We start from the raw sequence: 13,435 nt of genomic DNA, 5'->3' as shown, positions 1-13,435 counted from the left end.
GGGTGTTGATATTTTTAATGTTTCTTGACTGAAAAATCTCTCTAGATCACAAACTTCAATTATTTTTGTTAAATATTCCATTATTTTGTTGAAATTTCATTTAGGTAATGAAAAAGCTTTCTTTTTGTTAAAAAATGAATAAATAAAAATAAATTTCAGGTTGGAGTGACAGAGGAATCATATAATTATGTGAAATACGGTTGAAATCCAAGTTGGACAGATATTTTTTATTCTAAAAATGTTGTAAAATTCCCGGTCAAAAAATAAATTCACTTTCATCTCCCGGTTTTTCCCGGTCTCATAAAATTTCCAGTTTCCCGGGTCCAGCGGCCACCCTGTAAGCGTGTCTAAATTTCTATCAAACAATCGAATAAACGACTGCACATCCCTACTGGATTTGGATTATTGATCAGATGAGATACGGACCCCCCCAACTTAATCAGTAGTAGCCGGAATAATGATGATAACCAGGTCTGGGTGGATGATAAGGTGTAGGACTTACAGGATACGTCGAGTTATATCCGGGTAATGGAGGAGGTGGCGGCGATAGAATTCGTCCTTCAACTGCGTCAGGTACCACGTGTGGTGTCGAAGAACCGGGTGGTTGCGGACTCGTAATTAATCGAGCGCCAGGTCCATGCAAATGATGGGCCCTCGATAGACTCAAATCCACACTGTGTCTACCGCCTGGTGTTAAATCTAAACTCACTACCCTCAACACATCACTGTGGGGATAAGGTGGCGGAGGTGGAGGCGACATTGAGTAGCCACCGGTCCTACTGAGATCAACACTTTGCCGTTCTGAAATTTCGTACAAATGATGAGGATGATACCTTGTGTTTTGCGCCTGGCTGCCAAAACTGTGATGAAATCCCCTCGCCGACATATCCAATCCCTGCAATTCTCCACTGCTAAGAACGAGGGGCTCAAAGCTTGATCTCTCCCTTCCAAATTCCGAATCCAGAGCATCATACTTGTAGGACGTTGACAAATCGAGCTGCAGGGATTTCTCCTTCACGGAGAGACTCAAGTTTTGGGCAACCGAATCGCCCTCGTCGCTCGACAAATTGTCGGTTGGAACTTGATGATGGTGATGATGCATATCCTGGTAGCGCGGATTTGGGGTCGCGGATGGCGAAGTTAGATCCTCTTGTTGAACGTGAATGTAGGTGTTGGGTGATGAAACGCGTGGCAAATCTTCATGGTGAAGATACTGCTCGATATTGTGAGTTCTGCTAGTCATGTAGTCGAGGGGTCGATGAAGATGGTAGTCTATGTGCAAATGATTTGGCGGCGTGTGTCGATTGTCTGGTGTTGGCGAGGATGGCATGAGATCGTCTTGATGTTGAATATAAGAATCGAGATGAGTGTCGGGTGATCTTTGCGGCATTGGGGAATGCAAATGATTCGAGATGGAATAGAGATGTGTATCGCGATCATTGTCATCTAGAATAGGACTAGAAACCGCTCCTATGTCTCGTTCAGCCGCATCCAAAGCAGCTTCCACCAAGAGACTGGCACTCGCACTTTCCGTGCGTCTATACACACTCATACCCAATTTGTCGCCATTCAACAAATTGTGTGTTTGAGACACCTGCTCCTCCTCCTCATCTTCATCATCAACGTCCTTTCGACTTTCCTCAAACTCATAAACATCTTGCGTGACAGACGATTCGGAAATATGAGTATTAGTGATGTCCGTTGTTGGCTGTGGATTAAATTCACCCATCCATTTTTTGCTGCCCTTACTTTGCATTCTTGAGCTCCCGTAGAGATCTATTTCTGTACGAATATTTTCCATCGGCGACTCGACAGGATTCGACATTGGCACTGACTGTTGAAGCGGCGGTGTAGGTACATCACGATCTACCTTGAATCGAATCGTACCTACTTCATTTGGAAATTCATTTGAACTAGGCTGAGCGAGATTTGCGCAAGATTCAGCTTTGAGACTATTTTCTGAGCTACACTCGTCTAGAGAAGGTGAACTGTTGCTGTTGTCCTGAAATCAAAAGGCAAAATCAGCATCAAAGTACGGCGATATGCGATAACAGGGATCACAGTTTCTATTCTTTCTAAAATAGAGGACTTTTTTAGGGTTCTTTTTAAATGAAGGATAGGATAAATAAATATTACAAAATATTACAAAATTAATTTAATTTAAAAATAATTGGAAATACTTACAGACGAATTTAAAATAAAATTTAAATGTTTGCAGATTTCAAACAAAAAATTTAGAATTTTTTAAAGAATTGTGAAAGAGTTCAAAAGTTTTAATTTGCAGGATTTAAAAAATTGAAGCAAAATTTCGAATAATTTAAAAATATATTTAGAAGTTCTGAAAAAAATGTTAACATACTTTGTTTAAATTACTTGAAATAATTAAAAATTTTTAATTAATTTTGAATATTTTCGAAACTTCTACATATCTCTTAAAATTACTCAAATTTTTTCTACAAATAATAAGTGTTCAATTGTTATTTATGTGTCAAAATTTAACAATTTCACTTATAAATTAAACACTTTTTAAATACAACAATTAAAATTGTAACACTAAAAGATTAAATGTTCTTCGAAAATCTAAAGATTCAAAGCTTTCTATGTAAAACAATTTAGTTTCAAATTGTTTTCTTTTAAATACTTGGTTTAAATTTACTCGCCCTAAATGAACAGTGAAATATTGCGAAATATTAAATACTTATTATGTATTTATTTTTAAGTTAAAAATAGTAAAACGCACGTTTACTCTACATTAAAAATATATTATTGACAAATCATGAAAATTTTTATTCAAAATATAGAATTGTTTGGTCAAATCAATTATTGTTCAGATTTCTGTACTTAGAGTAGAGATCAATTTTAAAAATAATTTATTTATTTATATTTACAGTTGATAAAATAAAACTGTTTTTTATCAAAAATTTTAAACTTAAAATATTTTTAATTTTTAATCGTTTAAATCCTCAAAACAACACTTTAATTATTTTTAAAACTGTTAAAATCGAACTTGAGCAGATTTTTATTCTAAAAATTTTGTAAAATTCCCGGTCAAAAAATAAATTCACTGTCATTTCCCGTTTTTTCCCGGTCCCTTAAAATTCCCGGGTTTCCAGGTTTCCCGATCCACCGACCACACTGTTTTTAAAAATTAAAATATTAAAAATTGATCAAATTATTAATTTCCTTTATCCTGATATGATCCTGACGTTCAATTTTTGGTTTTGATATATGAAATAAAATAATATTATTTAAATTTAAGTTTTTGTCTAAAAATAGAGGAAAATTTTCCGAAATAAAGGAAATAGAGGACCATTTTCAAAATAGAGAAAATAGAGGACCAGCTGTGACCCCTGCGATAATGTAATTGAATTATTACATTAATCGGGTCGTTTGAATTATTTCAAAAATCTACCTGAAATCTGTGTGAAATAATTGAAGTATTTGTAAAATCTTTGGAAATATTAGAAATATTTTTGAAATATTAGTCAAATATTTTATTAAATCTATCCAAATTCTTTGCGAAATATTTGTGACATTTTCTGAATCTCTGGAGAATCATTGAACTCTTTGTACACTCTCGGAAATCTATAGGAAATCTTTGTGAAATATTTGAAAAATTTGTGAAATCTTGAGGAAATCATAGAAATATTTATAAAAACTTTGTCAAATCTTTGAAAATCATTGCGAAATATTTAATAATATTTGTGAATTTATGGCTATCTTTGTAAAATCCTTGGGAAACCATCAAAATTTGTGTAAACTCTTGGAAATCTATCTGAAATTTTCGTGAAATAATTAAAATCTTGATAAAATCTTTTAAATCTATACAAATTCTTTGCGAAATATGTTTTCAATTTTTTGTATCTCTGGGAAATTATTGAAATCTTTGCACACACTTGGTAATCTATCGAAAATCTTTTTGAAATATTTGAAATCTTTGTGATATCTTGGGGAAATAATTTATATCTTCGTGAAATCTTTCTAATCTTTGGAAATCTTTGAAAAATACGTGAAATGTTTAAAAAATATTTGATGATATTTGTGAAATTATTAAATTCTTTGTGAAATGTTTGAGAAATCATTGAAGTCTGTGAAATCTTTTTAATCTATCCGAAATCTTTAGTAGGCATTTAAAATCTTTGGTAAATTACTGAAAAATTTGTGAGATCTTTAGTAATATTTGCAAAATATTTGTATAATATTTGATTAAATATATCCATATTCTTTGCGAAATATTTCTAACATTTTCTGAATCTCTGGAAAATCATTTTAAATCTCTGTACAATTTCGGAAATCTACAGGAAATCTTTGTGAAATATTTGAAAGCTTCGTGAAATCTTGGGAAAAACACTGAAATATTTAAGAAAATTTGTGAAACCTTTAAAAATTATTGCTAAATATTTGAAATATTTTTTTAATATTTGATAATATTTGTGAATTTATTGCAATCTTTGTAAAAGCCCTGGGAAACCATTATAATATTTGTGTACTCTTTGAAATCTATATGAAATTTTTGTGTAATAATTAAAATCTGGGTGAAATCTTTTAACTCTATACAAATTCTTTGCGAAATATTTTTGCAATTTTTTTAATCTCTGGGAAATCATTGAAGTCTGTGCACACTCTTGGAAATCTATCGGAAATATTTGTGAAATGCTTGAAAAATCATTGAACCCTTTTGAAATATTCTAAATTTATCCGATATTTGTAGTATTTAAAATCCTTGGGAAATTAATGAAATATTTGTGAAATATTTGAAAATCATTGCGAAATATTTGAAATATTTTTTTAATATTTGATAATATTTATGAATTTACTGCAGCCTTTGTGAAATTTTTTGGAAGACCATTAAAATAGTTGCACACTCTTTGAAATCTATCTGAAATTTTTGTTAAATAATTAAAATCTTTATGAAAACTTTTTAATCTATATAAATTCTTCGTGAAATCTTTTTAATCTATACAAATTCTTTGCGAAATATTTGTGTAATTCTTTTAATCACTGGAAAATCATTGATGTCTTCGTGAAATCTTTCTAATCTTTAGTAAATATTTTAAATATTTGGGAAATCATTGAAACCTTTGTGCATTCTTTGAAATCCATGGGAAATATTTGTGAAATAATTGAAGTATTTGTGAAATCTTTGGAAGATCTTTGATAAATTTGTGAAATCTTTCAAAATCATTGCGAAATATTTGATAATATTTGTGAATTTATTTCAATCTTTGTGAAATCCCTGGGAACTATCAAAATATTTGTGCACTCTTTAAAATATTTCTTAAATTTCTGTGAAATCTTGGAGAAATCACTGAAATCTTCGTGAAATCTTTCTAAAATCTTTGCAAAACATTTGAAATTTTTTTAAATGTTTGATATTTATGAAATTATTTAAATATTTGCCAAATCTTTGGGAAATAATTGAAGTCTTTGTGAAATCTTTGCAAATTAATTGAAATCTTTGTGCAATCTTTGAAATCAATCTAAAATTTTTGTGAAATAATTGAAATCTTTGTGGTACGAGTATCTTTTATTAAATCTATTCAAATTCTTTGCAAAACACTTGTGGCATTTTTTGAACCTCTGGGAAATCATTGAAATATTTGCGCACTATTGGGAATCTTTAAAAAAAATTTAAATAAACATTTTGGATCTTTGGGATATCATTGAGGTCTTTGTAAAATCTTTTTAATTTATCCGAAAACTTCTAGAAAATATTAAAAACCTTTGGAAAATCGTTGAAATCTTTGTGAAATCTTTAAGAAATTATGGAAATCTTTGTGAAGTAATTGAAGTATTTTTGAAATCTTTTAAACCTATAACAAATCTTTGTAAAATATTTGTAAAAATTTTAATCTTTGGGAATATTTGCGAGATATTAAAAATATTTTCGAAATATGTGGTAATATTTGAGAAATTTGTGAAATCTTATAAATCTATCCGAAATCTTGAGCAAATATTTAAAATCTTTGAAATAAATTGGATATATTTGTGAAATAATTGAAGTATTTGTGATGTCTTTTAAACCTTTTTGAAATTTTGCAAAATATTTGTGAAATGTTTGGAAAATCATGAGTCTTGTGAAATATTTGAAAATATGAATTTTATACCTGTTTTATTAGTATTTATCATTTACTATTTATTGTTTATTTATTATTTATGTAAAAAATTTATATAAATATAGGTGGGGTACCTGAGAACTGGTTCTATTCCTTCTTGGCGACTTTCCTCTTCCATTGTCTTCTATTATACCTCCACTGTAGGCATCAAACGTGTAGGCAACAGATCGCTCAATTTTAGGCATCATTTCTTCCGTAAGACCATGCACCTTTTTGTAGTGAAATTGTAGGCACTGTTTAGTGGTAAAGGCAGCTTTACAAGCGTTTTCTTTACACCTGAAAAATCAAAATCGCAATGATTTTATTCGCTTGCCCCACAAACATAGGCCTCTCTTTTTAAACTACTAAAAAAGCGCCCTTATTAAACATTTCTTATTTTGATATGCCTAATTATCAAATTAAAATATTTAATTCCGTTTAAACTACTGAATAGAAATTTCCCAAATAAACCTACAAGTTTTTACGCCGAAAGGAAAATTAAAACTAAGTATTGGAAAATAATCTACTCATTAGTATTAAGTCAAGTTGTATAAAATTAAAGATATAAATTTTACCGGCCAATTAAAAATAACATTCATATTTGTCGCAAAACATAACAATTTATTTTAAATCTTGACGTTCATTCTAAACATCCTTTAACAGAATCGGACAAAAAATTGCAAAATAAATGTTAGGCCAAAGAGATGAATTTTCAACTAAAATTATGAATATTTAAATGAAATATTTGAATTTTCCATCGAAGGACGTACATTAAAAAAAACAGTTGAATTTTGAACTAGAAAAAAAATCGATTACAAAAAAATGGAAGTCACATTTTTAGTAAAAAAAAAAAAAATCATTTTCATCTTAACTGATGAATTTTCAGCTAAAATGATGAATGCTCAACTGCAAGAGCAGAATTAGAAAAAAAATTAAATTTCAACTAAAACAATGCATATTCAACTTAAGTAGTTGAATAATTAAATTTAAGTGAAATAATAAATGTTCAGCCAAAAAAAAAAAGAATTTTTAACTAGAATTATCGAATATTCAACTAGAATGGCATTTCAATATAAAAAATATATATTTCCAACCAAAAAAGAAACAAAATTTCAATAAACAAAACTCTTTTTTCAACCAAAGAGATGAATTTTTAATGAAAATAAAAAATCTTCAATACAAAAATTTATTTTCAACAAAATATTTTACTTTTCAAACTAGTGAATTTATTTCTAACCTAAAACATGATTTTTTAAACTAAAATTATAAATATTTAACTGGAAATTTAAAAAATAAAATTACATTAATTATCAACGAAATAAATTAATTTTCAATTAAAAACCAAATTTACATCCAAATTCTTGAATTTTTAACTAGAAAAGATCAATTTTCAACCAAAAATGGTTTTTAGTTAAAGAAATTCATTTTTAGCCAAACTGACGAATTTTCAACCATAAAAATTAATTTTCTACAAAAAAGACGAATTTTAAACAAAGAACATGATGTTTCTAGCAAATAGTTTAATTTCTAAATAAAAAATATCAATTTTCAACCAAAAATAGAATATTAAAATTTTCTGATAAAAATCTAATAAAAAAAAACTTAAACAAATAAGTTTTAAGCTAAGAAAATAAATTTTCAACCAAAAAAGACGAATTTATGATCAAAAAGGAGAATTTTTTAACCAGAAATTGAATAATTAAATTTTCAGTAAAATAATTAATGTTCAGAAAAAATGAATTTTTTAACTAAAATTATGGAATAGCATATTCAGTTAGAAAAAATATTTTCAACAAAAAAAGAAACAAATTTTTAATAAAAAATCTCTTTTTTCAACTACAGAAATGAATTTTTAATTAAAATAAAAAAATCTTCAATAAGATTTTCAACCAAATATTTTACTTTCCAAAGTAAATTTATTTCAACTAAAATTTACTAAAATGATGAATATTCAACTGGAATACTCGAATTTTAAACCTAAAGGAAGCATTTTTAAACAATGAGATTAAGCTTTGAAGAAAAAAATCATTTTCCACCAAAAAAGTAGTTTTTTGAAAACAAAATACGTGAACTTTCAACAAAATAAAAAAATGTTCAATTAAATAAGACAAATTTACATCCAAAATGTTAAATTTTTAATTAGAAAAGGTTAATTTTCAACTCAAACCGAAAAGGTTAGATTTTCAGCTGAAAACATTAATTATCAACTAGAACAGTTGAATTGCATGACTTCAAAAAAGATGAATTTTCAACCAATAAGATTAATTCTTTTCACACAAAAAATTTCCACAAATTACGTAGATTTAAAAAAAAACAGTTTAATTTTTAATCAAATAGTTGAATTTCCACCCAAAAAAGATAAAATTTCAATCCAAATTAGAATGGTTGAATTTTCCGTTAAAAATTCAATTCTTAACCCAAAAAATAGGATTTTCATAAAAATAGTTAAATTTTCGGTGAAAAGACTCCTTTAAAAAAAAACAGTTTTCAATCAAATACCTCATTTTTCAAACAAAGAAATGAATTTTCAATTAAAATGATGAATTTTCGAAATAAAACAAATTATTTTTCAACAAGGAGCTTAAATTTAGAATAAAAAAAGAATTTTCTATAAAAAAAGTCGATTTTCTAAGAAAACAGTCGATTTTTTAAACAAAATACGTGAATAATCATTGAAATAAATGAGTTTTCAATTAGAAACAAAATTTACATCCAAATTCTTGAGTTTTGATCAAGAAAAGATTAATTTTCAACCAAAAATGGTTTTCAGTTAAAGATATTAATTTTAAATCAAACTGACGAATTTAAAACTAAAATGATCAATCTTCAACTAGAATAGTTGAATTTTATAACAAAAAGATAAATTTTCAACCATAAAGATTAATTTTCTACAAAAAAAGCGAATTTTTCAGAAAGTACATAATGCCTCAAAGAAGTGAATTTATTTCTAATCTAAAACATCATTTTTTTAACTAAGATTATGAATATTTAACTGGAATACTAAAATTATTAACCTAAAAGAAGAATTTTTAAACATTGAAATTGACTTTTAAAGAAAAAAATAATTTTCCACCAAAAAGGTAGTTTTTAAAAAATATAATACGTGAACGTTCAACCAAATAAATAATTTCTCAATTAAAAAAGACAAATTTAGATGCAAAATGTTAAATTTTGAACTAGGAAAGATCAGTTTTCAACTCAAAGTGGAATGGTTAAATTTTTAGTAGAAAAAATTAATTTTTCAGCCAAATTGATACATTTTCAACTAAAATTAGGAATTTTCAACTAGAACTGTTAAACTTTATGAATTCCGAAAATATGAATTTTCAACCAATAAGATTAATTGTCTGCAACAAAATATTCCACAAATTACATAGATTTTAAAAAAAAAAAACAGTTCAACTTTTAAATGAAAAATATACATTTTTAACCAAATAGTTGAATTTCCATTCAAAAAACATAAAATTTTAACCGAAATTAGAATAGTTGAATTTTCCGTTTCAAATTTAATCCCTAAGCCAAGAAATATTATTTTCAGAAAATAGTTAAATTATCGGTTAAAATTCCTTTTTATCCAAAGAAAAAACTAGTTTTCAATCAAATACCTCATTTTTCAAACAAAAAATGAATGTCTAATTAAAATGATGAATTTTCAAATTAAAACAAATTGTTTTTTAATAAAAGAATTTATTTTCAACCAAATAAATTGATTTCTAACCAAGAAGATGCATTTTCAACTAAAATAATTAATATTTGACCGAAATACTTTAATTTTCAATCAAAAAGAAGAATCTTTAAACAAGGAGATTAACTTTCAGAGATAAAAATAATTTTCTACCAAAAAAGTCGATTTTCTAAGAAAAGAGACGGTTTTTTAAATGAATCACGTGAATTATCAACGAAATAAATGAATTTTCAAATACAAACAAAATTTACATTCCATATTCTAGAATTTTGAACAAGAAAAAATCAATTTTCAACCAAAAATGGTTTTCAGTTGAAAGAATTAATTTTTGACCAAACTGACGAATTTTCAACTAAAATTATCAATCTTCAACTGGATTAGTTCAATTTTATACCAAATAGTTCAATTTTCATCAAAACAAAATATAAATTTTCAACCGAAAAATTTTCTGATAAAAATCTAATTCTTCACAAAAAAAAAATCGAATTTTAGCAAGATAGTCCAAATTTCTACTGGAACAGTTGAATTTTTATTTAAAAAAATTTATTTTAAATAAAGTAGTTACAGTTTCAACTAGAGATTAATTTTAAATTAAAATAATGAATCTTCAACCTAAAAATAATTTTTAACAAAACAGTTTAACTTTTAACAACCAAATAGTTGAATTTTAACTAAAGAAATATAAATTCGCAAGAAACAATGTAAAAAATTGCTATTATTATTCAGAAATATGTCTTTTTTGAAATAATACGTCTACTCTTTAAAACTACCTGAAATACTTTCTTTACTTAAAATTTGAACGTGGTAACTTTTAAACTGCAACAGATTTTGTCTTGGAACAGGAATTCTTTTAAATTCTTTTCTTCTAAATCCGAATTATAATTCTTTAAAAAATATGCCCGTTCTATGTACAAAATTTCCTGTTTCAATTTAAATTATATTTCTGTACGGAAACCCCCTGTCCTAAAATAAAAATTATTATCTTCAAAAATTCCCCGTTTCATGTCAGTCAGTGAAAAAAATCTTACAGAGTAAAAAATTGCAAAAGGTTTTTCTTATATCGAAAAATAATAAAAAAGGAAAAATAAATTATGATTTAATTAGCGTAAACTGAGATAATCAGCAAAATCTGCGACTATAGATGAAGTAGAAACCACTTGTCTAAATTGACCAAAATTATTAAAATCATGAAAAATTGAATTTTTCTGGAATCAGGAAAAAATTCCCGGTCATTTCTCGGATCGCTGGTCAATTCGCCAACCTGTTCTTAGGTGGGAACATAATTTTCGTTTATTATTTTTATTAATATAATTGAAAATATATAGTTTACTCACTTAAAAGGTTTTACTCCGCTGTGAGTCAGCATGTGAATTTTTAAGTTACTTTTATTTTGAAACATTTTCCCACAACGATCACACGTAGCTGCTCCAACGACATCTTTGTGGTGTACTTCTTTCATGTGACGTTGGAGGGCGGCACGCGAACCCAACAATTTTAGGCATATTTTGCACTGAAATTCTCGAAGTACTTCAGACATGTCTGAAAAATTTTGAAAATATAGATCATGAAACAAATCTGTCGTAGAAATATAAAAGATTTCGGCAATCAGAAGAATTTTGTTGCGAAATCTTTACATGACGTCCAAGCGCCTAATTCATTTAGGCATTTAGAAAAATCAGAAAATCAGAAATCTTTCGGGAGAAAAAGAAAGAAATCAATATCAGGCCTCGCAATTCCTATGGGATAAAGTATAGGGATCAAAGGTACTTTCTTCACGTTCATAGGGTATTTCTTCGCTCTCAAAAAGGAACAAATTAAGGATAAATTCGTAAGACTTCAAAACAATTCAAGTTAAATTCAAAAGAATTCGAATTAACCCAAAACGAAGAAATTCCTCTCTTACGTTTGAGCTTGAATAATTTTATAAAAAAGGCCAAGAACCTATTGTAAAATACTCTTTTCTACTATTTCTGGATATGCTCTATAAAATGCAATGGTTTAAAAAACGGAAAATATTGATTTTCAATTAATCATTATTAAATGTTTGAAAAAACTTTTTTTTGCATTTTTTTTCAATCGAAAAATAGAGGGGGAAAGAATTTTTTTGTTGTCGCAAATATGCACAAAAGTTTACAAAATTTTTGAACTTTTCAAATCCAATGAGTGAAATATCATTTTTTTCCAACGATTGAGTTATTCACTAATATTATTTTCATAAAATTAAAAGTTAATGTTTACTGATATACAATTTTACATGACTTTGTTGTGTAACACTGAAGTTTCATTGGATTTTGGTGTGAAAATGACGTAAAATAGCAATGAAACGATTTTTTTAAATCTTAATATCATGATTTTACCTATTTAACACTAAATGTTTTTATTTTATTTAAAGATAAACTATTCAAATACCTTTTTACTGAAATAATTAAATATTTATATGATTTGAATGAAAAAATCACCAAAAATATCGATAAAACGAAATTTTTAATTTTTGGAATCCGTTTTTGGCCGCCATTTTGTTTTTAAAAAATTGTTTTGATTGAAAAAAAAGAATTTTGTTTAATTTGCTAATTATTAAGTGAAAATCAATATTTTCCATTTTTAAACCATTGCATCGTTTAGAGCATACCCGAACATTTTTAAAATATTAAAAATTCCATTGATTTCCCTAAAATTGGAACTAGTTTATAGGAACTTTAGGTAAACGAGAAGAATTTGATTAAATTCGAAAAAAACAAGGGGAATTTAAACAAATTAAATGAATTGAAGACAATTTAAAAACACGAGAAAAATTTATTGAATCCAGCAAATTTGAAACGAGCTTAGAAAAATTCGAAAGAATTTGGTGAAATGCCTAAGCATTCCAGGTGAGATTAAAAGACTTCAGGATAAATTAGAGTGAAATCTAAGTCCATAAAAATCAAACTGAATAAAAAAAAAACAATCAAGAGAATTCAAAACAATTAAAAAATATGAAAAAAATTAATTAAAATGAGTAAGCTTAAAATAAGCTTAGAAAAATTAAAAAGAATTTAGTGAATTTAGAAGAATTAAAAATACTTCAGGATAAATTCATAAGAATTCAGGGCAAATTCTAATTGAATTGCAACAAAAATCTGAAAATCTATGAAATCTTTGAATCCCTACGAAATCCATTAAAATATTATGAAATCCCGTGAAAAAAAACATTAAATCTGATGATACTTCCTGAAACCCTGAAAAAATTATTAAAATATCTTAAGAGCTCTTAAGCCCCCAAAAGCTGTTCTCAACGCCTGAAAATCTTGTACAATTCCTTAAAATATTTCAAATATTTAGAAATCCCATTAAAATACAGAAATCACTTACAAATTTCTTTGCATCTTTTAAAATAACCTAAAATATTTGACATACTTTGAAATGGTTTGAAACCCCTTGGCATTTTCTAAAGTACGTGAAAATGCCAGGGAATTTGAAAAAAATACCTTAAAAATTTCAAATCCTTTGGTCATTGTATCAATTGATCTTGGAGATAAATTAAATAATAACTTTTAAAAATTAAAAAGATCCATTGAATAAAGTTGAATTTAGTAAATTTAGAAGATTTCAAGTGAATTAACAAATTCTAAAGAATTAAAAGAATTTAGGGTCAATTTCAAATGTCTTAAAATTTTTG

General features: G+C 26.9%; 1 protein-coding gene across 1 annotated transcript in view; it reads right to left on the bottom strand.

The window, feature by feature from the left end:
- Nucleotides 1-190: 190 nt before the first annotated feature.
- The window catches only part of LOC117172124, a 34,990-nt gene continuing 21,745 nt past the window's right edge, over nucleotides 191-13,435 (bottom strand). The window contains exons 6-8 of the mRNA XM_033359914.1: nucleotides 11,115-11,319; nucleotides 6,191-6,392; nucleotides 191-2,002 (exon numbers count right to left, since the gene is read on the bottom strand). Of these exons, the coding sequence (XP_033215805.1) occupies nucleotides 440-2,002; nucleotides 6,191-6,392; nucleotides 11,115-11,319 (1,970 nt within the window). The 3' untranslated portion in view covers nucleotides 191-439. The remainder of the gene's footprint in view (nucleotides 2,003-6,190; nucleotides 6,393-11,114; nucleotides 11,320-13,435) is intronic.

The sequence above is a fragment of the Belonocnema kinseyi genome, chromosome 4 (assembly GCF_010883055.1).
Source record: "Belonocnema kinseyi isolate 2016_QV_RU_SX_M_011 chromosome 4, B_treatae_v1, whole genome shotgun sequence".
In the NCBI taxonomy this organism is placed as follows: Eukaryota; Metazoa; Arthropoda; class Insecta; order Hymenoptera; family Cynipidae; genus Belonocnema; species Belonocnema kinseyi.
Note: the sequence above shows the minus strand (reverse complement) of the source record. Positions and strands in the feature narration are given on the sequence as shown.